At 39.4% G+C, this 17,036-nt stretch overlaps 1 protein-coding gene across 1 annotated transcript; it reads right to left on the bottom strand.

The window, feature by feature from the left end:
- Positions 1-2,375: 2,375 nt before the first annotated feature.
- LOC115926150 lies at positions 2,376-16,141 on the bottom strand. The gene is made up of 3 exons (XM_030990677.1): positions 16,076-16,141; positions 2,889-3,155; positions 2,376-2,395 (listed from the first exon to the last, which is right to left on the bottom strand). Exons 1-3 carry the CDS (start codon positions 16,116-16,118, stop codon positions 2,376-2,378), a joined length of 330 nt encoding a protein of 109 aa, XP_030846537.1. The 5' UTR covers positions 16,119-16,141.
- Between the last annotated feature and the right edge of the window lie 895 nt (positions 16,142-17,036).

The following is a 17,036-nucleotide window of genomic DNA, read 5'->3' as shown; positions in this document are numbered from 1 at the left end:
ATTAAGGAATTGATCAAAACAGTTTTTCCAAAATATTATCATTAATAATGGTGCACTCAAACTTTCAGATTAGCCATAATTGTACATCTAGCATTGAAGTCACTACCTTAGCACCATTTTCTCTCATTTTAACACCAAGAACCAGAAAAATAAAAACGACCTCACAAAAATTTGCTGGAAATCATCTTCAATAAAAACCACAACTCTCATTTGCACATAATTGTCCTGTGTTATAAGCAAATGGTTTCTGGCCTACTTCCTTACATTGTATGCTCCTTTCTCAGCCCTTATACGTTTTCTACCGAAATCGTGTGGCGCATGTCATTTGTTTGTTGGATTTTGTTATCACTACCAGTACTCAAGTTTATCTTTACATGTACTACATTGTATGTCTCATTTGCAGGCCAAAAAATGAAAAGGTTAAATTCCAACGGCATTTGAAAGACAATACGTATTTAGAACTGCCGTCAAAACGAAAGGGCTTGAAAATGGCTTTTAGTGGGAAAATAACGAGCATTATTTGTCGAATCGACTTAAGTCATTGCAATCACCTAAGTAATTGTCAGACCCTTTTACCGAATGGTCGTACGTTTTGTGCTGCACAAAGATTCAATCAGTTTAATTTTGGCCATTACAAGTAGTGGGTTATTTATGTAAACAAATGCCCATGTATCTGTTACAGCTCATTTTATGTATGTTATTACCGAAGAAAACAAGTTGTCAGTCAGTCACTCAAAAGTGTCTGACAGTGAAGTCTAGAAGGTAAACGGGTTTCCTGCATAATTTGAATACTAGGACACTGCTAATATTCAATTTTTACAGATAGGACATAGCCTACGTGACATATTCATAAATCTTGTAAATTTTTACAGAACTTGACGTTGGCTGCAAAAGGGACATAATATCTTTACAGGGCAAGTCCACTCAAAACTATCTAACTATCAATAGAAGCAGAAAAAATCAGACAAACCCATCAAAACAAGTTTGGGCAAAGTCGGAAAACTAATAAGAAAATTTTGAATTTGTAATTTCATGACGAACGTTGAAAATCTCACGCGAACCCATGACTACGTGTCTAGTGTGTTGCATTCCCGTATGTATGTTTTTAGGGACCCGATGGGAGACCAACTGATGTTGAATGGGCTACCCCGTACGAATAAATAAATAAATTAAAAAATAAAAAATATAAGAGGCCTATTACCTTTCGCTCACGAGGCCATATTACTGCTTTAATACCTACGTAAATAAAAAAAAACCTACCTGTAATAATCAAGTATGAGAAAGCAATCAGCCCAACCGCAACAAACTTAGCATTGTGTGTACTCTTCAATGTGCAGGTGTGATATCACCCTCACGCAGCGCGTCAAGGACCGCACTGGTAACGCATGCAGTCTTACCTCAGGCAAATGCCCGGTACGCGTATGCATGCTCCCTCCTTTTGAAAACACCCCCCTAAGTCCGGTGTGTAAAGTCAATACGGGCCGGATTTTTGTGCACTGCGAGCTGGACTTTGGTGCGTGAAAAGTACCCCTTTACCGGTCATTTTGGGAACACGCATGCGGTCCCTTTGACCCCGGAGTGGGCGCCTCGATCGTGTGCAAGGGGAATGACCATGCATGCACTCAACAATAATTACCTCTAACATCGACGCCTACAGCGCATTCGTAGCTTAGCTGTGTGTCGCTGATCCTGGTGGTCAAAGTATGACTTGGTTCGACCGGGAACATGAATGGTGGTCCAGTCAGTGGTGGATTGGTTGAAAATTCAACAGTAGGCATTCCGCTGGATCCATGGTAGTAATACATGCCTCGTGTTTGGACCTGTTCGGGTCTGTACAAATTTGAAGGGTTGACCGTAGATGTGGCTGCGTCGTTATCAGTGGATACACTTATGAAGGAGGACTCCTCCCAAAGGCAATTGATGACTGGTAACTCAACGACTGTTGGAAAAGTATAAAGGTTCCATGTACCAAACTGCTAAATATATTCAGAAAATCCAAATGTTAGGCCAAATTTAAAAAAAAATGTTTAGCGTCCTACTTTTTTCAAAAATAGGAAGGAGGAGGCCCCTTTTTTTATCTTCTTCAAAATGGCCGGTCAAAATGGCCGCTTGGTACATTTTCCCTGACAGTTGGGCTATTTTTCAAGATGGCCGCCGGCATTAAAAAAAAAAAAAAAAAAATCAGAAATAGATTCATTTTAGCAGTGTTTTTCATCCAAAAAAAAAAAAAAATCGAGGTGGCCCCCCCAAAAGGAAGCGGGCGGGGACGCTAAACATGTATATTTTTTTAATGGCCTTACTATTTGAATGAATAAATTGGACTTTTTCCAATATAACGAGAACTATTTTACAGTTTGAAGAAAGATAACAAAAGTCTAGGAGGTTCCACCTAAACCTACAGGACAATGCATATTTTCTTTTTATCTTGAACAAACGAAATCTCATCTCAGGTTTAAAACGTAAAACAAAGGAACATCGTACACCATGCAGTGGCCGGAGCTACACCTTCGTTGCGTGCCGTATAGACAGATGAACGGCATTCAACCATGTGGTAACATCGAGAGAAAACTGCCTGCGTACAGAAAGGGTTTTTACACACAAGGCTTATTACATTGCCTCTAATAGAGCCAGCTGATTGTCCAATAAATCATGTCAAAGTATTTTGTAAACATCTGAATTTGTTTCATAGATTTTAAAATATTTTTCGAAATATTTGTTTTTCAAACTTGCTAAGCTCCACCCCAAAACCTCCAGATCTCATTCCCCTTGTGACATCATCTGACTGCACACCAACAGGAATACACTTGTATTTCGAAGTCATGGGCCCTTTAATGAACGCCTCGTGTGTAACGGGTTTACATTCATGGTTAGCAGAAACTGTTTCTTACGTGTATTGATGATTAGGATTTCACATGTCGAAGGATTACCGCAGACATCCCTAACAGTGACGGTTAGCGTGGTGGGACCGGGAGGAAAGAGGAAGCCACCTGCATCAGGGGCACCCACGCTTGGCTCGTACTCTATCGCTCCATCAATACCATTTTCATCAGTGGCGTTGAATTGGCCGGAAGCCATGGTCACCCCATAAAAGGTGTTTGGTGTGGCGGAGCCTAGCTCGATACTAGGCACACACCAAAGCTCGGGTCCATCAGTATCTGTGAGGATAAAACAAAATGAAAGTATTCTTGAGATAAAAATAATTAAAACAAAAGCCAACACAACTTTGACAAAATGTACACCATATATGTGGCTTTTGGCTTACCAATTATGAAAGAAAGTTTTATGAGTAGTGAGCGAAATAAACCAGGTAATCAATACAAATGTCAAGACCATAGTGGTGTATGCCCCCCCCCCCCCTCTCGGTGTTATTTAGGACATGTTCCCTCCCTTTGATAGCATCCCCTAAGTCCAGTGTGTTAAGTAAATACGGGGCCGATGTTTTGTGTATTACGAGACGGACTTTGTTGCGTGAAAAGTTCTCCTTTTATCTGATCTCATTGTTCACCAATAAACTTCTACTTTTGTGAACCACCATAAACATATTATAGTTTCTAAAATGCATGTATAAACAGGATAACATTGTGTCCATCAATTATGATGTCATTTTCTATTTTCCATTCCTATATTCTGAATTTATCTGAGTGCAACAAGTATGATAAGGGCGATTCGAATACGCTATCGAAGTATCCCATATATTATGTACGGATTAAGTTATATACCATATGTGACTGGCAAGGCTAGTTAACCTGCTTCATATTAGATTGTATTTGCGAGCTAGCGTATCATCATTTTTCGCCGATCTTACCTGCCACTCTATTTGGCATCATGCTGTGTATTAATTTGTGAATGACACCCCCCCCCCCACCCTCATTTGAAAACTTGGGACAAACATACATGTAGTGTGACCCCTATGCGTGTTATTCATGAGGGCTGACTTAACTTTTACCTGATTAAAAGACATTTTTTAGTATACTGGTCATGAGATCATCGTGTTACAGGTACTGTCAAGAAGTTTATTTGGGAAATTTGGTCAAAGAGTAGATAGGAATATTGACAAGTCAGCTTGAGTAGGCGCACTGGTCCTGTCATAACATTGCTACATAAACTGTCTAGAAGTTCTTGAGGGGGGGGGGGGGGGGGGGTTCATCATGAGAGCAAATAGGAAGAGGGACTTGTGAATTATAGATAGAAATATTAAAGGTAAGATTTAGTATTTGTCATGTGATTGCAGTGCTAAAGAAATGTTTGGGAAGAATAAGGATAATAGAGCGTATAGAACTATTTGTGCAATTTTCGGTGTTGAACCATTAAAATGATGACACATAGACTTATTCTAAATGAATCGCAACCTTCCCCCACCCAGTGGCGGATCCAGGGGGGGGGGGGGCTGCACCCACCACCATTTATCATCAGAAGCAGGCGCGGATCCAGGATTTCTTAGGGGAGGGGGCCCAACTTATTTTTTTTTTGCTCCCGAAAATTTGAAAATCGTGCCGGCCGAAAGTCGCTCTCGGGGGGGGGGGGGGGGGGGGGGGGGGGGGGGGGGGGGTAGTGAGCACATTTTTTTTTTGGGGGGGGGGGGTCCTCGAAAATTTAAAAATTTGCACCCCCCCCCCTTGAGCGCCAGGGGGGGGGGGCAACCCCCTAAAAAGGTAAAAATCACGTGTTTTGGCATGAATTTTTTTCTCAAGGGGGGGGGGGGCCGGCCCCCCGGCCCCCCCCTGGATCCGCCACTGATCAGATGAACGACTTTATCTTTTATTTTAGATAATGCTGAATGAAAGTCAACACTCTCCCTGTATAAAGGGACGATAAATAGAAGTTTGGGGAAAACCTTGCCGGAAGATGTAGAGTAATATTTATTTAAAGGCAGGCTTTACTACTTCAACTAGAAGGGATTAGACCACCCAGCGAGCCAGCGAGGTCACTGTGACAGGTGGCTATCTCATTAACTCAGCTCTCATTTAACATAAGAAAAAGAGGATCATGGGGGACCAACAGGCACCGATTGGGGAAGTTTTCTATTTAGAGGGAGCAAGTAGCTACAAGTATAGGACAGTGTGCCTTTAAACTGTCCGTACTAGGTGACGATTGATATCGCTTTCACAGATGAAAAAAAGAAAACGTAGTATCCTGTTTTTACTACCATTAAGCATAACCAAGTTACCCTATAAAGCTAGCAATATAGGTTTCGAATTTGCAAATTAATAAATGAATAAAGGAATGAATAAATAAATGAATAAATTAATGAATAAATGAATAAATGATTATATGAATAATGAATAAAGAAAACAAATGAGTAAATCAATAATGATGAAAATAATAACAATAATAATAACGATGCTGATAATAATTAATGGTCCATTTATGTAGCCATAATAATGCGATGAAGTATCCAAGGAATTTCTTCCTACCGGGTACCAATTCACTTCACCCGGGTGGAGAGTGTCATATGTAGATTAATGTCTTGCCAAAGTGCCGAGGCGGGACTGGAACCGGGAACCATATGACCCACATTAATTATGATAATAAATACAAGTTAATAATGATGAAGTATGAATTGAAAGTTGTGGGGTAAGCAATTTGCAAATAAGATAACTGTGTCTCAAACAGTAAACATTTTTTTTTAATAACAGGTTGTTACTATACTTCCTTAATATTTCTACTACCGTCTGCGTTTTTTCATTTTTTTAATACTCGTTGTGATACACTTTTATCCAACTTACCAAAGATTTTTAGGTGCGCCATTCAATTTTGACAATGTACTTTTGTTCATCTTATTTATACTATTCATAGTGTTGCAATGATGCATACTTTTATCTTTTTATCGCCAATTCGTTTGTAATATTTAATCGTTGGCAAGATTCCCCTTTCTCCCCCCCCCCCTTTTTTTAACCTCTTGTCTCTCACTCTTTCTTCCCTCTCTCTTTTTCGCTCTTTCTCATTTTCTATATCTTTCCTGCTTTTTCTCTTTCTTCACTATATCCCTTGGTTTCTTATCTTCTCTTTCTCTTTTTCTCACTTTCATTCCCTCTATCTCTCTCTCTCTCTCTCTGTCTTTCTGTTTTTCTCTCACTGACTTTCTTTCTCTTTTTAACCGCTTTCCTGTACACTTTCCCTTCTCTCTTCCTCACTTTCATATTTTGTTCAGGTACATATTCCCCGTTTTCTTCTTGCTCTTTTTTTTGTTGCTTTTATTTTACATTTTGTACAAAATTAAGGATAAACACATGATATATACTTGTACTTATAATTATGTATATGATACTGTTTCAAAAAGTATACTTTTTGTTAATGCAATGAATATCCATGTGCAATTCAATATATGCAACTGCGATGCATAAGTCAATAAATACCATATCACGTAGAGTTGCGTAGTGTTGCGTACCGACTACGCCGAAGTTAAGCTGCGTACTAATGAATAAATTGATGCTTCGGCGTAGTCCCTGCGTAGGTTATGCGTAGGCTTGCGTAGGATGGCGTATAGTTACGTACCCTGTGCGTAGGCACCGCGTACTTATAGCGTAGGCAATTGGCGTAGGGTTACGTACGCTTGCGTAGGCCTGGCGTAGGGTTACGTACGCTTGCGTAGGTCTGGCCTAGGGTTGCTTACTGTGTGCGAAAGTGCCATGTAAAAATGCAATAGACGCTCGTAGGAGCCGCGAGTGTAGCCATTGGCGCTTTATAAACCTAGTTTTCTGCCCTCAATCCACTGCTGCCTGCTGCCCAGAACACATCACTGCTGGTTGAATTACAGATGACTGATGTAATAACACATGCAGAAAAAGATCATGAGTTTTTTGGGCCCTCGGCAAAACGGTACAATACTCCAGCATCTGGATGCCCTGGAAAGACTAATTAGTCATGTGGCAGAACATGAACGCTTGGGAGAAGAACAAGAACAGAGAAGGAAAGAAGCTAGAAGAAGAAGAAGAAGAAGAAGAAGGAGAAGTGTGTGGGTAAATCCTTGGATCCAGCGCAGAACGCTGAGGATGTTTCGGCATTTACACATTTCATGCGGATGGGACCACAGTATTTCCATGAACTTCTGACACATATTGCACCGAGGATTACCAAACGAGATACTAACTACAGAAAGTCTCTGGAACCTTGTTTAAAGATGGATGTCACCTTGATGTTTCTGGCCACCGGCAAGGCAAGGCACTTCAATATGGATTCCGAGTTGCCCATAACACTATTTCTGTGTTTATCCCACAAGTGTGCCAGGCAATAATCGATGAATTATCTGACGAAGTTCTCATGTGGCCAGATACTCCAGGGGGTGGAAACAAGTGGCCTCGACCACAACCCTTGCCCTTCTTTCCTGGCAATGTTGCAGTAATTAAAGCAGAAATAATTAAATCCTGCAGATATAGTTCAGCAGCGACAATAGAGTCCAGCGGGACGAATAAAATGTAGCACTGCAGGAATAGTAATGAAAAGTTCAGCAGGGATTTGATTTGATTTGATTTATTGGGATCAAGCAGTCATTGTGTCTAGGCTGCGCGCAGGTTGGATCTAGGACATCTTTTTACGTTTGTAATGCTTCGTCGGACTGGCGTAGGGTAGCGTATTGTTGCGTATGCTTGGCGTACAATTGCTAAGGCTTGCCGTACAGCTGCGTAGGCTTGGCGTACAGTTGCGTAGTGTTGCGTAGACTTGCGTACAAATTGTGTACTTTCTGCGTAAAGTGTCTACGTCGAAGGTACGCGAAAAAAATTAAACATGTTTAATTTTTTGCGTTCATCTCGTGTACCCATTTACGTCCCTCCGCAACTGTACGCCAAGCCTACGCAACAATACGCTACCCTACGCCAGTCCAACGAAGCATTAAAAACGTATAAAGATTTTGTTTGGTATATACTTGGATGTAAACTTGACAGGTATTGATCATTATTTTGAAGGGGAATGCTGTTTTTGTTTACATGTGTGCATTCTCACATTTATTCTTTTCATGAAGAAAAAGTGTTTCTTTTTTTTGCTTGTAATTCTGTTTGTACTACTACAAGGTATGTCAGACTGACATGTTTTGTTTTGTTATGGTTTATTAAATGTGTGATGTTGATATCTCAGGCTGTTGATATAATAAACAAAGTTGAGATTCACAAACTTATGCCTCATGCGAAATGTTATTATGTTCTGTGGAAATTTGTATGTATTTGTGTCGGTTTGTTTGCTTGTGTGTACGTTTGCGGTCCTGTTTGTATATTTGTAATATAATTTTGTTTAATTGAAATGAGCAAAGAAATAATTTTGTCTCACTCTGTTAGTGAGACTGAGTGAGTGTGTATGTCAGAAGTATTTCTTTTAAATCTAATAAATGAATAACATTTATATCATTACATTGTCACACACATATACGCTACGGACAAAGGACAACAGCTATCAATCGTCTTCAAACTTTCAGGAAACTCTTATTGAATGATATTTTACAAATGATTGAAAAAAAAAGGGATATGGCCAACAAATATCAGACTTCTGTCCACATTTATTCACAAATCAAAATAAGCGCTCTCTTTTGCTGGCGTTTTGAGGTATCAGATCACATCACGTGACCTTGCAATGTACATCAAAAGAAAGTTCATTTATTACCCTTTTGAATGATACATGGTACAATAATGTTGTACATCCACAAAAACGTCACTCTGCATTTTTTAGAAAATAATGATTGAACAAATTAACATATTATACTGCAAAATAACCTCAGCAGTTGTTAATACCTACTAAAAAACAGAAAATTTAACGGTCAAAAACGTGTACCAAATGCCACCTTTTACTTTTAAAACGTATGGCAGGTTTATAAATGTTATTTTCTTCACTCACTATTTTACGCAAATTGGCGTTTCAGCCCTATTTCACGCATGCAAAAGAGACCCACCGCCCCTTGGATGTCACATTTTGTCAGAATGTTATTATTAAACTAAGATCAAGTTCGTTTATACAATAAATTGAACTGTATTTTTAACATAATTTTGTTTTATATAGATTTATAAAACGCCAATTGCTACACTCGCGGATCCAACGAGCGTCTATTGCATTTTTACATGACATTTTCACACACAGTAAGCAACCGTACGCAACCGTAAGCAACCCTACGCCAGGCCTACGCAAGCGTGCATAACCCTTTACCAATTGCCTACGCCGTAGGTACGCGGTGCCTACGCACAGGGTACGTAACTATACGCCATCGTACGCCAAGCCTACGCAACAATACGCTACCCTACGCCAGTCCAACGAAGCATTAAAAACGTATAAAGATTTTGTTCGGTATATACTTGGATGTAAACTTGACAGGTATTGATCATTATTTTGAAGGGGAATGCTGTTTTTGTTTACATGTGTGCATTCTCACATTTATTCTTTTCATGAAGAAAAAGTGTTTCTTTTTTTTGCTTGTAATTCTGTTTGTACTACTACAAGGTATGTCAGACTGACATGTTTTGTTTTGTTATGGTTTATTAAATGTGTGATGTTGATATCTCAGGCTGTTGATATAATAAACAAAGTTGAGATTCACAAACTTATGCCTCATGCGAAATGTTATTATGTTCTGTGGAAATTTGTATGTATTTGTGTCGGTTTGTTTGCTTGTGTGTACGTTTGCGGTCCTGTTTGTATATTTGTAATATAATTTTGTTTAATTGAAATGAGCAAAGAAATAATTTTGTCTCACTCTGTTAGTGAGACTGAGTGAGTGTGTATGTCAGAAGTATTTCTTTTAAATCTAATAAATGAATAACATTTATATCATTACATTGTCACACACATATACGCTACGGACAAAGGACAACAGCTATCAATCGTCTTCAAACTTTCAGGAAACTCTTATTGAATGATATTTTACAAATGATTGAAAAAAAAGGGATATGGCCAACAAATATCAGACTTCTGTCCACATTTATTCACAAATCAAAATAAGCGCTCTCTTTTGCTGGCGTTTTGAGGTATCAGATCACATCACGTGACCTTGCAATGTACATCAAAAGAAAGTTCATTTATTACCCTTTTGAATGATACATGGTACAATAATGTTGTACATCCACAAAAACGTCACTCTGCATTTTTTAGAAAATAATGATTGAACAAATTAACATATTATACTGCAAAATAACCTCAGCAGTTGTTAATACCTACTAAAAAACAGAAAATTTAACGGTCAAAAACGTGTACCAAATGCCACCTTTTACTTTTAAAACGTATGGCAGGTTTATAAATGTTATTTTCTTCACTCACTATTTTACGCAAATTGGCGTTTCAGCCCTATTTCACGCATGCAAAAGAGACCCACCGCCCCTTGGATGTCACATTTTGTCAGAATGTTATTATTAAACTAAGATCAAGTTCGTTTATACAATAAATTGAACTGTATTTTTAACATAATTTTGTTTTAAATAGATTTATAAAACGCCAATTGCTACACTCGCGGATCCAACGAGCGTCTATTGCATTTTTACATGACATTTTCACACACAGTAAGCAACCGTACGCAACCGTAAGCAACCCTACGCCAGGCCTACGCAAGCGTGCATAACCCTTTACCAATTGCCTACGCCGTAGGTACGCGGTGCCTACGCACAGGGTACGTAACTATACGCCATCGTACGCAAGCCTACGCATAACCTACGCAGGGACTACGCCGAAGCATCAATTTATTCATGAGTACGCAGCTTAACTTCGGCGTAGTCGGTACGCAACACTACGCAACTCTACGCAGATCCGGTGTGAAAGGGGCTTTGAGAGTTATGCCATTCTTGATTTGTACACGCATCATCACATTAAAATTGTTATACCTCAGTCACACTGGCATGCAAACCGACTCCAAACCATTGTGATACCTCAGTCACACTTGCATGCAAACCGACTCCAAACCATTGTTATACCTCAGTCACACTGGCATGCAAACCGACTCCAAACCATTGTTATATCTCAGTCACACTGGCATGCACACCGACTCCAAACCATTGTTATACTTCAGTCACACTGGCATGCAAACCGACTCCAAACCATTGCTATACCTCAGTCACACTGGCATGCAAACCGACTCCAAAAACATTGTTATACCTCAGTCACACTGGCAAGCAAACCGAATCCAAACCATTGCTATACCTCAGTCACACTGGCATGCAAACCGACTCCAAACCATTGTTATACCTCAGTCACACTGGCATGCAAACCGACTTCAAACCATTGTTATACCTCAGTCACACTGGCATGTAAACCGACTTTAAACCATTGTTATACCTCAGTCACACTGGCATGCAAACCGACTTCAAACCATTGTTATACCTCAGTCACACTGGCATGCAAACCGACTCCAAACCATTGCTATACCTCAGCCACACTGGCATGCAAACCGACTCCAAACCAATGTTATACCTCAGTCACACTGGCATGCAAACCGACTTCAAACCATTGTTATACCTCAGTCACACTGGCATGCAAACCGACTTCAAACCATTGTTATACCACAGTCACACTGGCATGCTGGTATAGCCAATAGAGAAATCGGATAATGTGAAATCACCATGTTCGCACATTTGAAAAATTGACGCACGCTGCCAATGAAAATTACCATGGCCTTATTTTGTGCGTGTGTGTGTGTGTGTATGTGTGTGTGTTTGAGATCATGCTTTAACTTATTGGCCCGAATTCACAAAGGAGGTTTAAAATTAAACCCATGGTTTAAACCTTCATTTACATAACCCATGGTTTAAACCTTCATTTACATAACCCATGGTTTCAACCTTCATTTACATAATTCATGGTTTAAAACTAGCGCAAAATAAGCGCAACACACATTAGGCGGTGTCACACATAGGCCAAAAATCCGGATTTTAGTTATCCGGATTTTAGTTATCCTCTTAAATTGCTGTCTGTCATCAATTATCCCATTCAAAATCCTTTTAAGGTACTATGTCCCATTTGCAGGCCAAAAAAATGAAAAGGTTAAATTCCAACTGCATTTGAAAGATAATACTATTTTAGAACTTCCCTAGAAAGGTGGGGCTTGAAAATGTCTTCAAGTGGGAAAATAACGACTATTAGTTGTCAAATCGACTTTAGGGCTATAGAGCTCAAAAGTAATAGTCTTGATTTTCAGACAATTGTACCGAATGGTCATACATTTTATGCTGCGCAAAGATTCAATCACTTTAATCTTGGCCATCACAAGAAGTGGGTTATTGATGTAGACAAATGCTCATGTACCCTTTACAACTCTTTTCATGTATGTTATTACCAAAGAAGAAGAAAAGCCAGTCAGTCACTCAATAGTGTCTGACAGTGAAGTCTAGCAAGTAAACGGGTTTCCTTGCATAAATTGAATATGAGGACACTGCTAAAGTTTAAATTTTACAGATAGGACATACATGACATATTCATAATTCCTACAAAGTTCTACAGCATTTGAGGTTGGCTGCAAAAGGGACATAATACCTAAGCAAGAAAATTCTCCCTTGAAAGGATTTTTCAAGGGATTTTTCTGTGTGACACCGCCTACAGTCAAGAGGTCGAATATTATGCGCATGGGTTATGTAAATGAAGGTTTAAACCATGGGTTATGTAAATGAAGGTTTAAACCATGGATTAAATGTAAACCTCCTTTGTGAATTCGGGCCATTATCCCTGTGGGAAAGGTAATGATGAACTTCTCAAAGTCTCATAGAATAGATAAGTAAAAACAAATGAAGTCAGCTTACCGTCATTGCATTGTGCATCAATAAGTAGAGTCCTTGTTACCAGAAGAAGAAATGCTATTCGGCAAACGCAATGACGAATCTCACGAAGCGAGTTAGGAAAGTGAATATCCATTGCTCTGATATATACGGATACCATAGGCAGAGAAGATAAGAAATTTAATGCAAAACAATAATTCACTGGCAGCACCGATCACGAATAGGATGTAAAGCGATAATGTCAAATGCGAATATTTCAACGTATCACCTTTAAATCACAATGCCCCTTTCTCTGCCTGTTTTCCCTCTCAAGTTGGCCTAATAATATGTTGGATCTCACAAAATCAATATTATGCTAAAAGTATGCGCGCTTTGAACCAATAAGAAGAGCGTTCTGTAAGTGAGCATCGCACAAAATCAATATTATGCTAAAAGTATGCGCGCTTTGAACCAATAAGAAGAGCGTTCTGTAAGTGAGCGGAAATATCATGAATCAATTTTTTATTCAGTTAATAATAAGTACTGAAATTCTCATTGCATGACGTCATTTTGTGGCGAGTAAAACGAGGACAAATGATGTAAATAAAAAAAGGATTTGTTAAAAATGCGGTTACCGTGACCATGATTGTATTTTTTGCTTATAGATGTCTAATTAAGCGTTAAATGTTGATTGATCAGTTACTTTGTGCCATGTTTTGACTCAAATGCTTGCTAGTCTACATTTCAGTTGCTATACATGACCACATAATAGGTATATCGTGTCTTTACAGGCAGGCTGAGGGGGAAGCATCAACAAAAAAGGGCACTTTCTGAAAAAGGGAGGGGCACCCACAAAAAGTAACCTAATAACGAAAAGTTACAAATTGATAACATTGTTACAACATTATCGGGGTTGATCTTCAGAATTTTAACTTGACGTGGTCCAAAATATTACTTCGTCATCATAATTATGTTGTTTTTGTGTATGATGGTCTGCTTATTCCATTGCGAGCGTGCCAGGGGAGCCAACAAAATTGTAAAAGATCTTTTTGAGGTTACATTGCGACCGATTAGTTCTGATTATTAGAGGAAATAACCGATCATGATTGGGTTTTAAGCACAATCTCATTAATGAAAGTTTGAAAAAATTGCTCTCAGCCGCCTTTGGGTATGGTCTAAGTTAGGAATTTCTGGGGGAGATGAGGGGGTGATAACAACATAATTATCATATAGCATGTAGAGTAATGATGTGTCTCAATCTTTTTAAATTGAATGACATTTTATATAAATGCAGTTGCCTTAAGTTTGAAAACTCATAAACCGTCTGTTTTTTTTTTATATTTGTGTGGTTTGTGTGTGTAAAAGAGAGCTATTTATTCCCTTGGCCTATAGTGAAGGGAGTGAAGGGAAGGGAAGGAGGCGGATGGGGGGGGGGGGGCGAATGGGGAGGGGAGGGGAGGGAAGGGAGAACCGAAATACATATAGGACAAGACAGACAGGCAGACCGAATATGAAAAAAGGGAGATCATGCATAAAATGAAAAATTGTGGAGACCGATATTTATAACTCTTAATTGTTGTAGTTTTATTTAAAGCAATGTTGCAAAGTTAGTTAGGTGTCTAAGTACCAGGGGAAGGAGAAAACATGATTATTTAGGATGCATTTCCAACGCCTCTAAAACTGACAACCCCTCTTGAAAAGGTTTGGAGATGTGAAAAAGAGGGGTAAATACAATTGGGGAGTTGCAACAGCGTTCCCTTTTGTCATGTTTCGTTTTTGAAATCTGTCTTTTTTTCTCTTTTCAGGCGTAGAGAGCAGTCTAGGTAAAGAGGTGGCCGTTCACTTTGCATCTCTTGGATGTTCCCTTGCTTTAGTAGGAAAGAATCAATCGAAGCTTGATGACATTGCTCGAGACTGTATCAGTTAAGGACTTATTTCAAAACAGGTATTTTATAGAGAATATTATACTGGATCTAAAATCAATATTCAGCATGTCGAGAAAAAAAAACATAACACATGAAGGAGTTCTTCATGGTTTAGTTCTAAGAAATAATCTAACTTGAAAATAATCATATACCCAAAAATAATAATACACAAAAATAAAAATATAGCGAAGGCATACAGGAATAAAATATTTTCACACCTTATCAAGAGGAGCTATTTTTACAGTAAATATTGTGGAACTGTAAACCATTTTCCCGGATGCAAAAGTCTATTTCTATCAGTATATACGACAACGTATTAAGGCCAATCATAATTATTGATGAAGAAATAAAGATTTTCCCCATTTTGATCCAGGTCTTGGCGGTCCGGTGTGATCTAAAACAAGAATCTGATTTCGAGAATATATTTTCTAGGATTTCTGGACAGTTAGGACCATTGCACGTATTGGTAAGTTTACATGTTTGGTACTTAAATTTCATCGATAGAGTTTAGCAATTCAAACCAATAACATGGGCAATACGAATCAGTCCAGATTATTATGGGATGCAATTCTGCAATTAAAGTGTATTGTCACGAATTGAAATATATATTAACACAAATATAAATATACGTATATGCCTGTATATGTTAGTTTAGTTTATTAGTATATAGTAATGTTAGTTTAAATACTTATGTAAAGAAAGAATTTTTTAATGAGATAATTTGTTGATATCACTCTCTTGAATCCAAATCTTCCTCTTCCACTCGCCACATATCCTCTCTTCCACCCTCTCTCTCTCTCTCCCTCTCTCTGTCTCTCTCTCTGTCTCTCTATTTCTTCCTATCTCTCTCTCTTTTATATCCCCCCTCTCTCTCTCTCTCTCTATCTCTATATCTTTCTTCCTCTCTCTCTTTTATATCCCCTCTCTCCCCTTCTCTCTCCTTCTCTCTCTCTCTCCTTCTCTCTCTCTCTCCTTCTCTCTCTCTCTCCTTCTCTCTCTCTCCGCTCTTCTCTTCCACTCCTTTATCCTCACCATTCTCTCTCTCTCTCTCTCTCTCTCTCTGTCTCTCTCTTTCTTCCTCTCTCTCTCTCTCTCTCTCTATTGGCCTATAGGTGCAGGGATTAGCTCTATCACCACCTTTGTGAAAAGGCGTCACCCGGGCCCTTTTCCAGGCACCAGGAATTTCCCCTTTCTTAATGACGCATTGATGATTATGAGTTAGCGGTTTAACAATGTATTCAATAGAATCGTTTACGAAACTAGCTGGTATTTGATCGAGGCCAGTGGCCTTATTCCTTGCAATATCATGAATACATTTCAAAAAGGATGATTATGATGCTGTTCGTGATGATGATGATGACGACGACTACGATGAATATATATTGACCATGGAAATAAGGACGATAGGTACAGAATTGTTAATAATCCAGTGACAAAGAATAAGGCAATAATGGCTATACACTGGCACACATCAATTTAGAAAGCAAATTTGTTTACCGCGAGTATGCTCCAAGTACGATGGTGCCGCTTTCGCTGCCATGGTAGTTGTCAGAGTATTGACTTGCATGGCATCATCGATCGCTGAGGGCGTCAACTCAGACAATCGTCCGAACGATATTGCTCCTTAACAGTTAATCTGAAATTGAGGATTAATAATTGAGAGAGAGAGAGAGAGAATGAAAGAAAGAGAGACAGAGAGAGTGGTGTGGATAAAGGAGTGGAAGAGAAGAGAGAGAGAGATAGAGGGGGGAAGGGACAGAGAAAGAGAGAGAGAGAGAGAGAGAATGGTAAGGATAAAGGAGTGGAAGAGGAGAGAGAGAGAGAGATAGAGGGGGGAAGGGACAGAGAAAGAGAGAGAGAGAGAGAGAGAGAGAGGTATGGTGAGGATGAAGGAGTGGAAGAGAAGAGAGAGAGAGAGATAGAGGGGGGAGGGACAGAGAAAGAGAGAGAGAGAGAAAGAGAGAGAGAGAGTGGTAAGGATAAAGGAGTGGAAGAGAAGAGAGAGAGAGAGATAGAGGGGGAAGGGACAGAGAAAGAGAGAGAGAGAGAGAGAGAGAGAATGGTAAGGATAAAGGAGTGGAAGAGGAGAGAGAGAGAGAGGTAGAGGGGGAAGGGACAGAGAAAGAGAGAGAGAGAGAGGTATGGTGAGGATAAAGGAGTGGAAGAGAAGAGAGAGAGAGAGAGATAGAGGGGGGAAGGGACAGAGAAAGAGAGAGAGAGAGAGAGAGTGGTAAGGATAAAGGAGTGGAAGAGAAGAGAGAGAGAGATAGAGGGGGAAGGGACAGAGAGAGAGAGAGAGAGAGAGAGAGAGGTATGGTGAGGATAAAGGAGTGGAAGAGAACAGAGAGAGAGAGAGATAGAGGGGGAAGGGACAGAGAAAGAGAGAGAGAGAGAGAGAGAGTGGTAAGGATAAAGGAGTGGAAGAGAGAGAGAGAGAGATAGAGGGGAAAGGGACAGA

Source organism: Strongylocentrotus purpuratus, unplaced genomic scaffold (assembly GCF_000002235.5).
Source record: "Strongylocentrotus purpuratus isolate Spur 01 unplaced genomic scaffold, Spur_5.0 spur5_scaffold_19, whole genome shotgun sequence".
NCBI lineage: Eukaryota > Metazoa > Echinodermata > Echinoidea > Camarodonta > Strongylocentrotidae > Strongylocentrotus > Strongylocentrotus purpuratus.
Note: the sequence above shows the minus strand (reverse complement) of the source record. Positions and strands in the feature narration are given on the sequence as shown.

What these genes read in the sequence shown, in the direction of transcription:
- LOC115926150 (XM_030990677.1), bottom strand. Translation starts at nt 16,118, where the DNA reads ATGGCAGCGAAAGCGGCACCATCGTACTTGGAGCATACTCGCG. An exon ending in GTACTTGGAGCATACTCGCG is followed by an intron (nt 3,156 to 16,075) that starts GTAAACAAATTT and finishes TTATCCTCACAG; the next exon opens with ATACTGATGGACCCGAGCTT. An exon ending in AATCCTAATCATCAATACAC is followed by an intron (nt 2,396 to 2,888) that starts GTAAGAAACAGT and finishes ATTGTCCTGTAG; the next exon opens with GTTTAGGTGGAACCTCCTAG.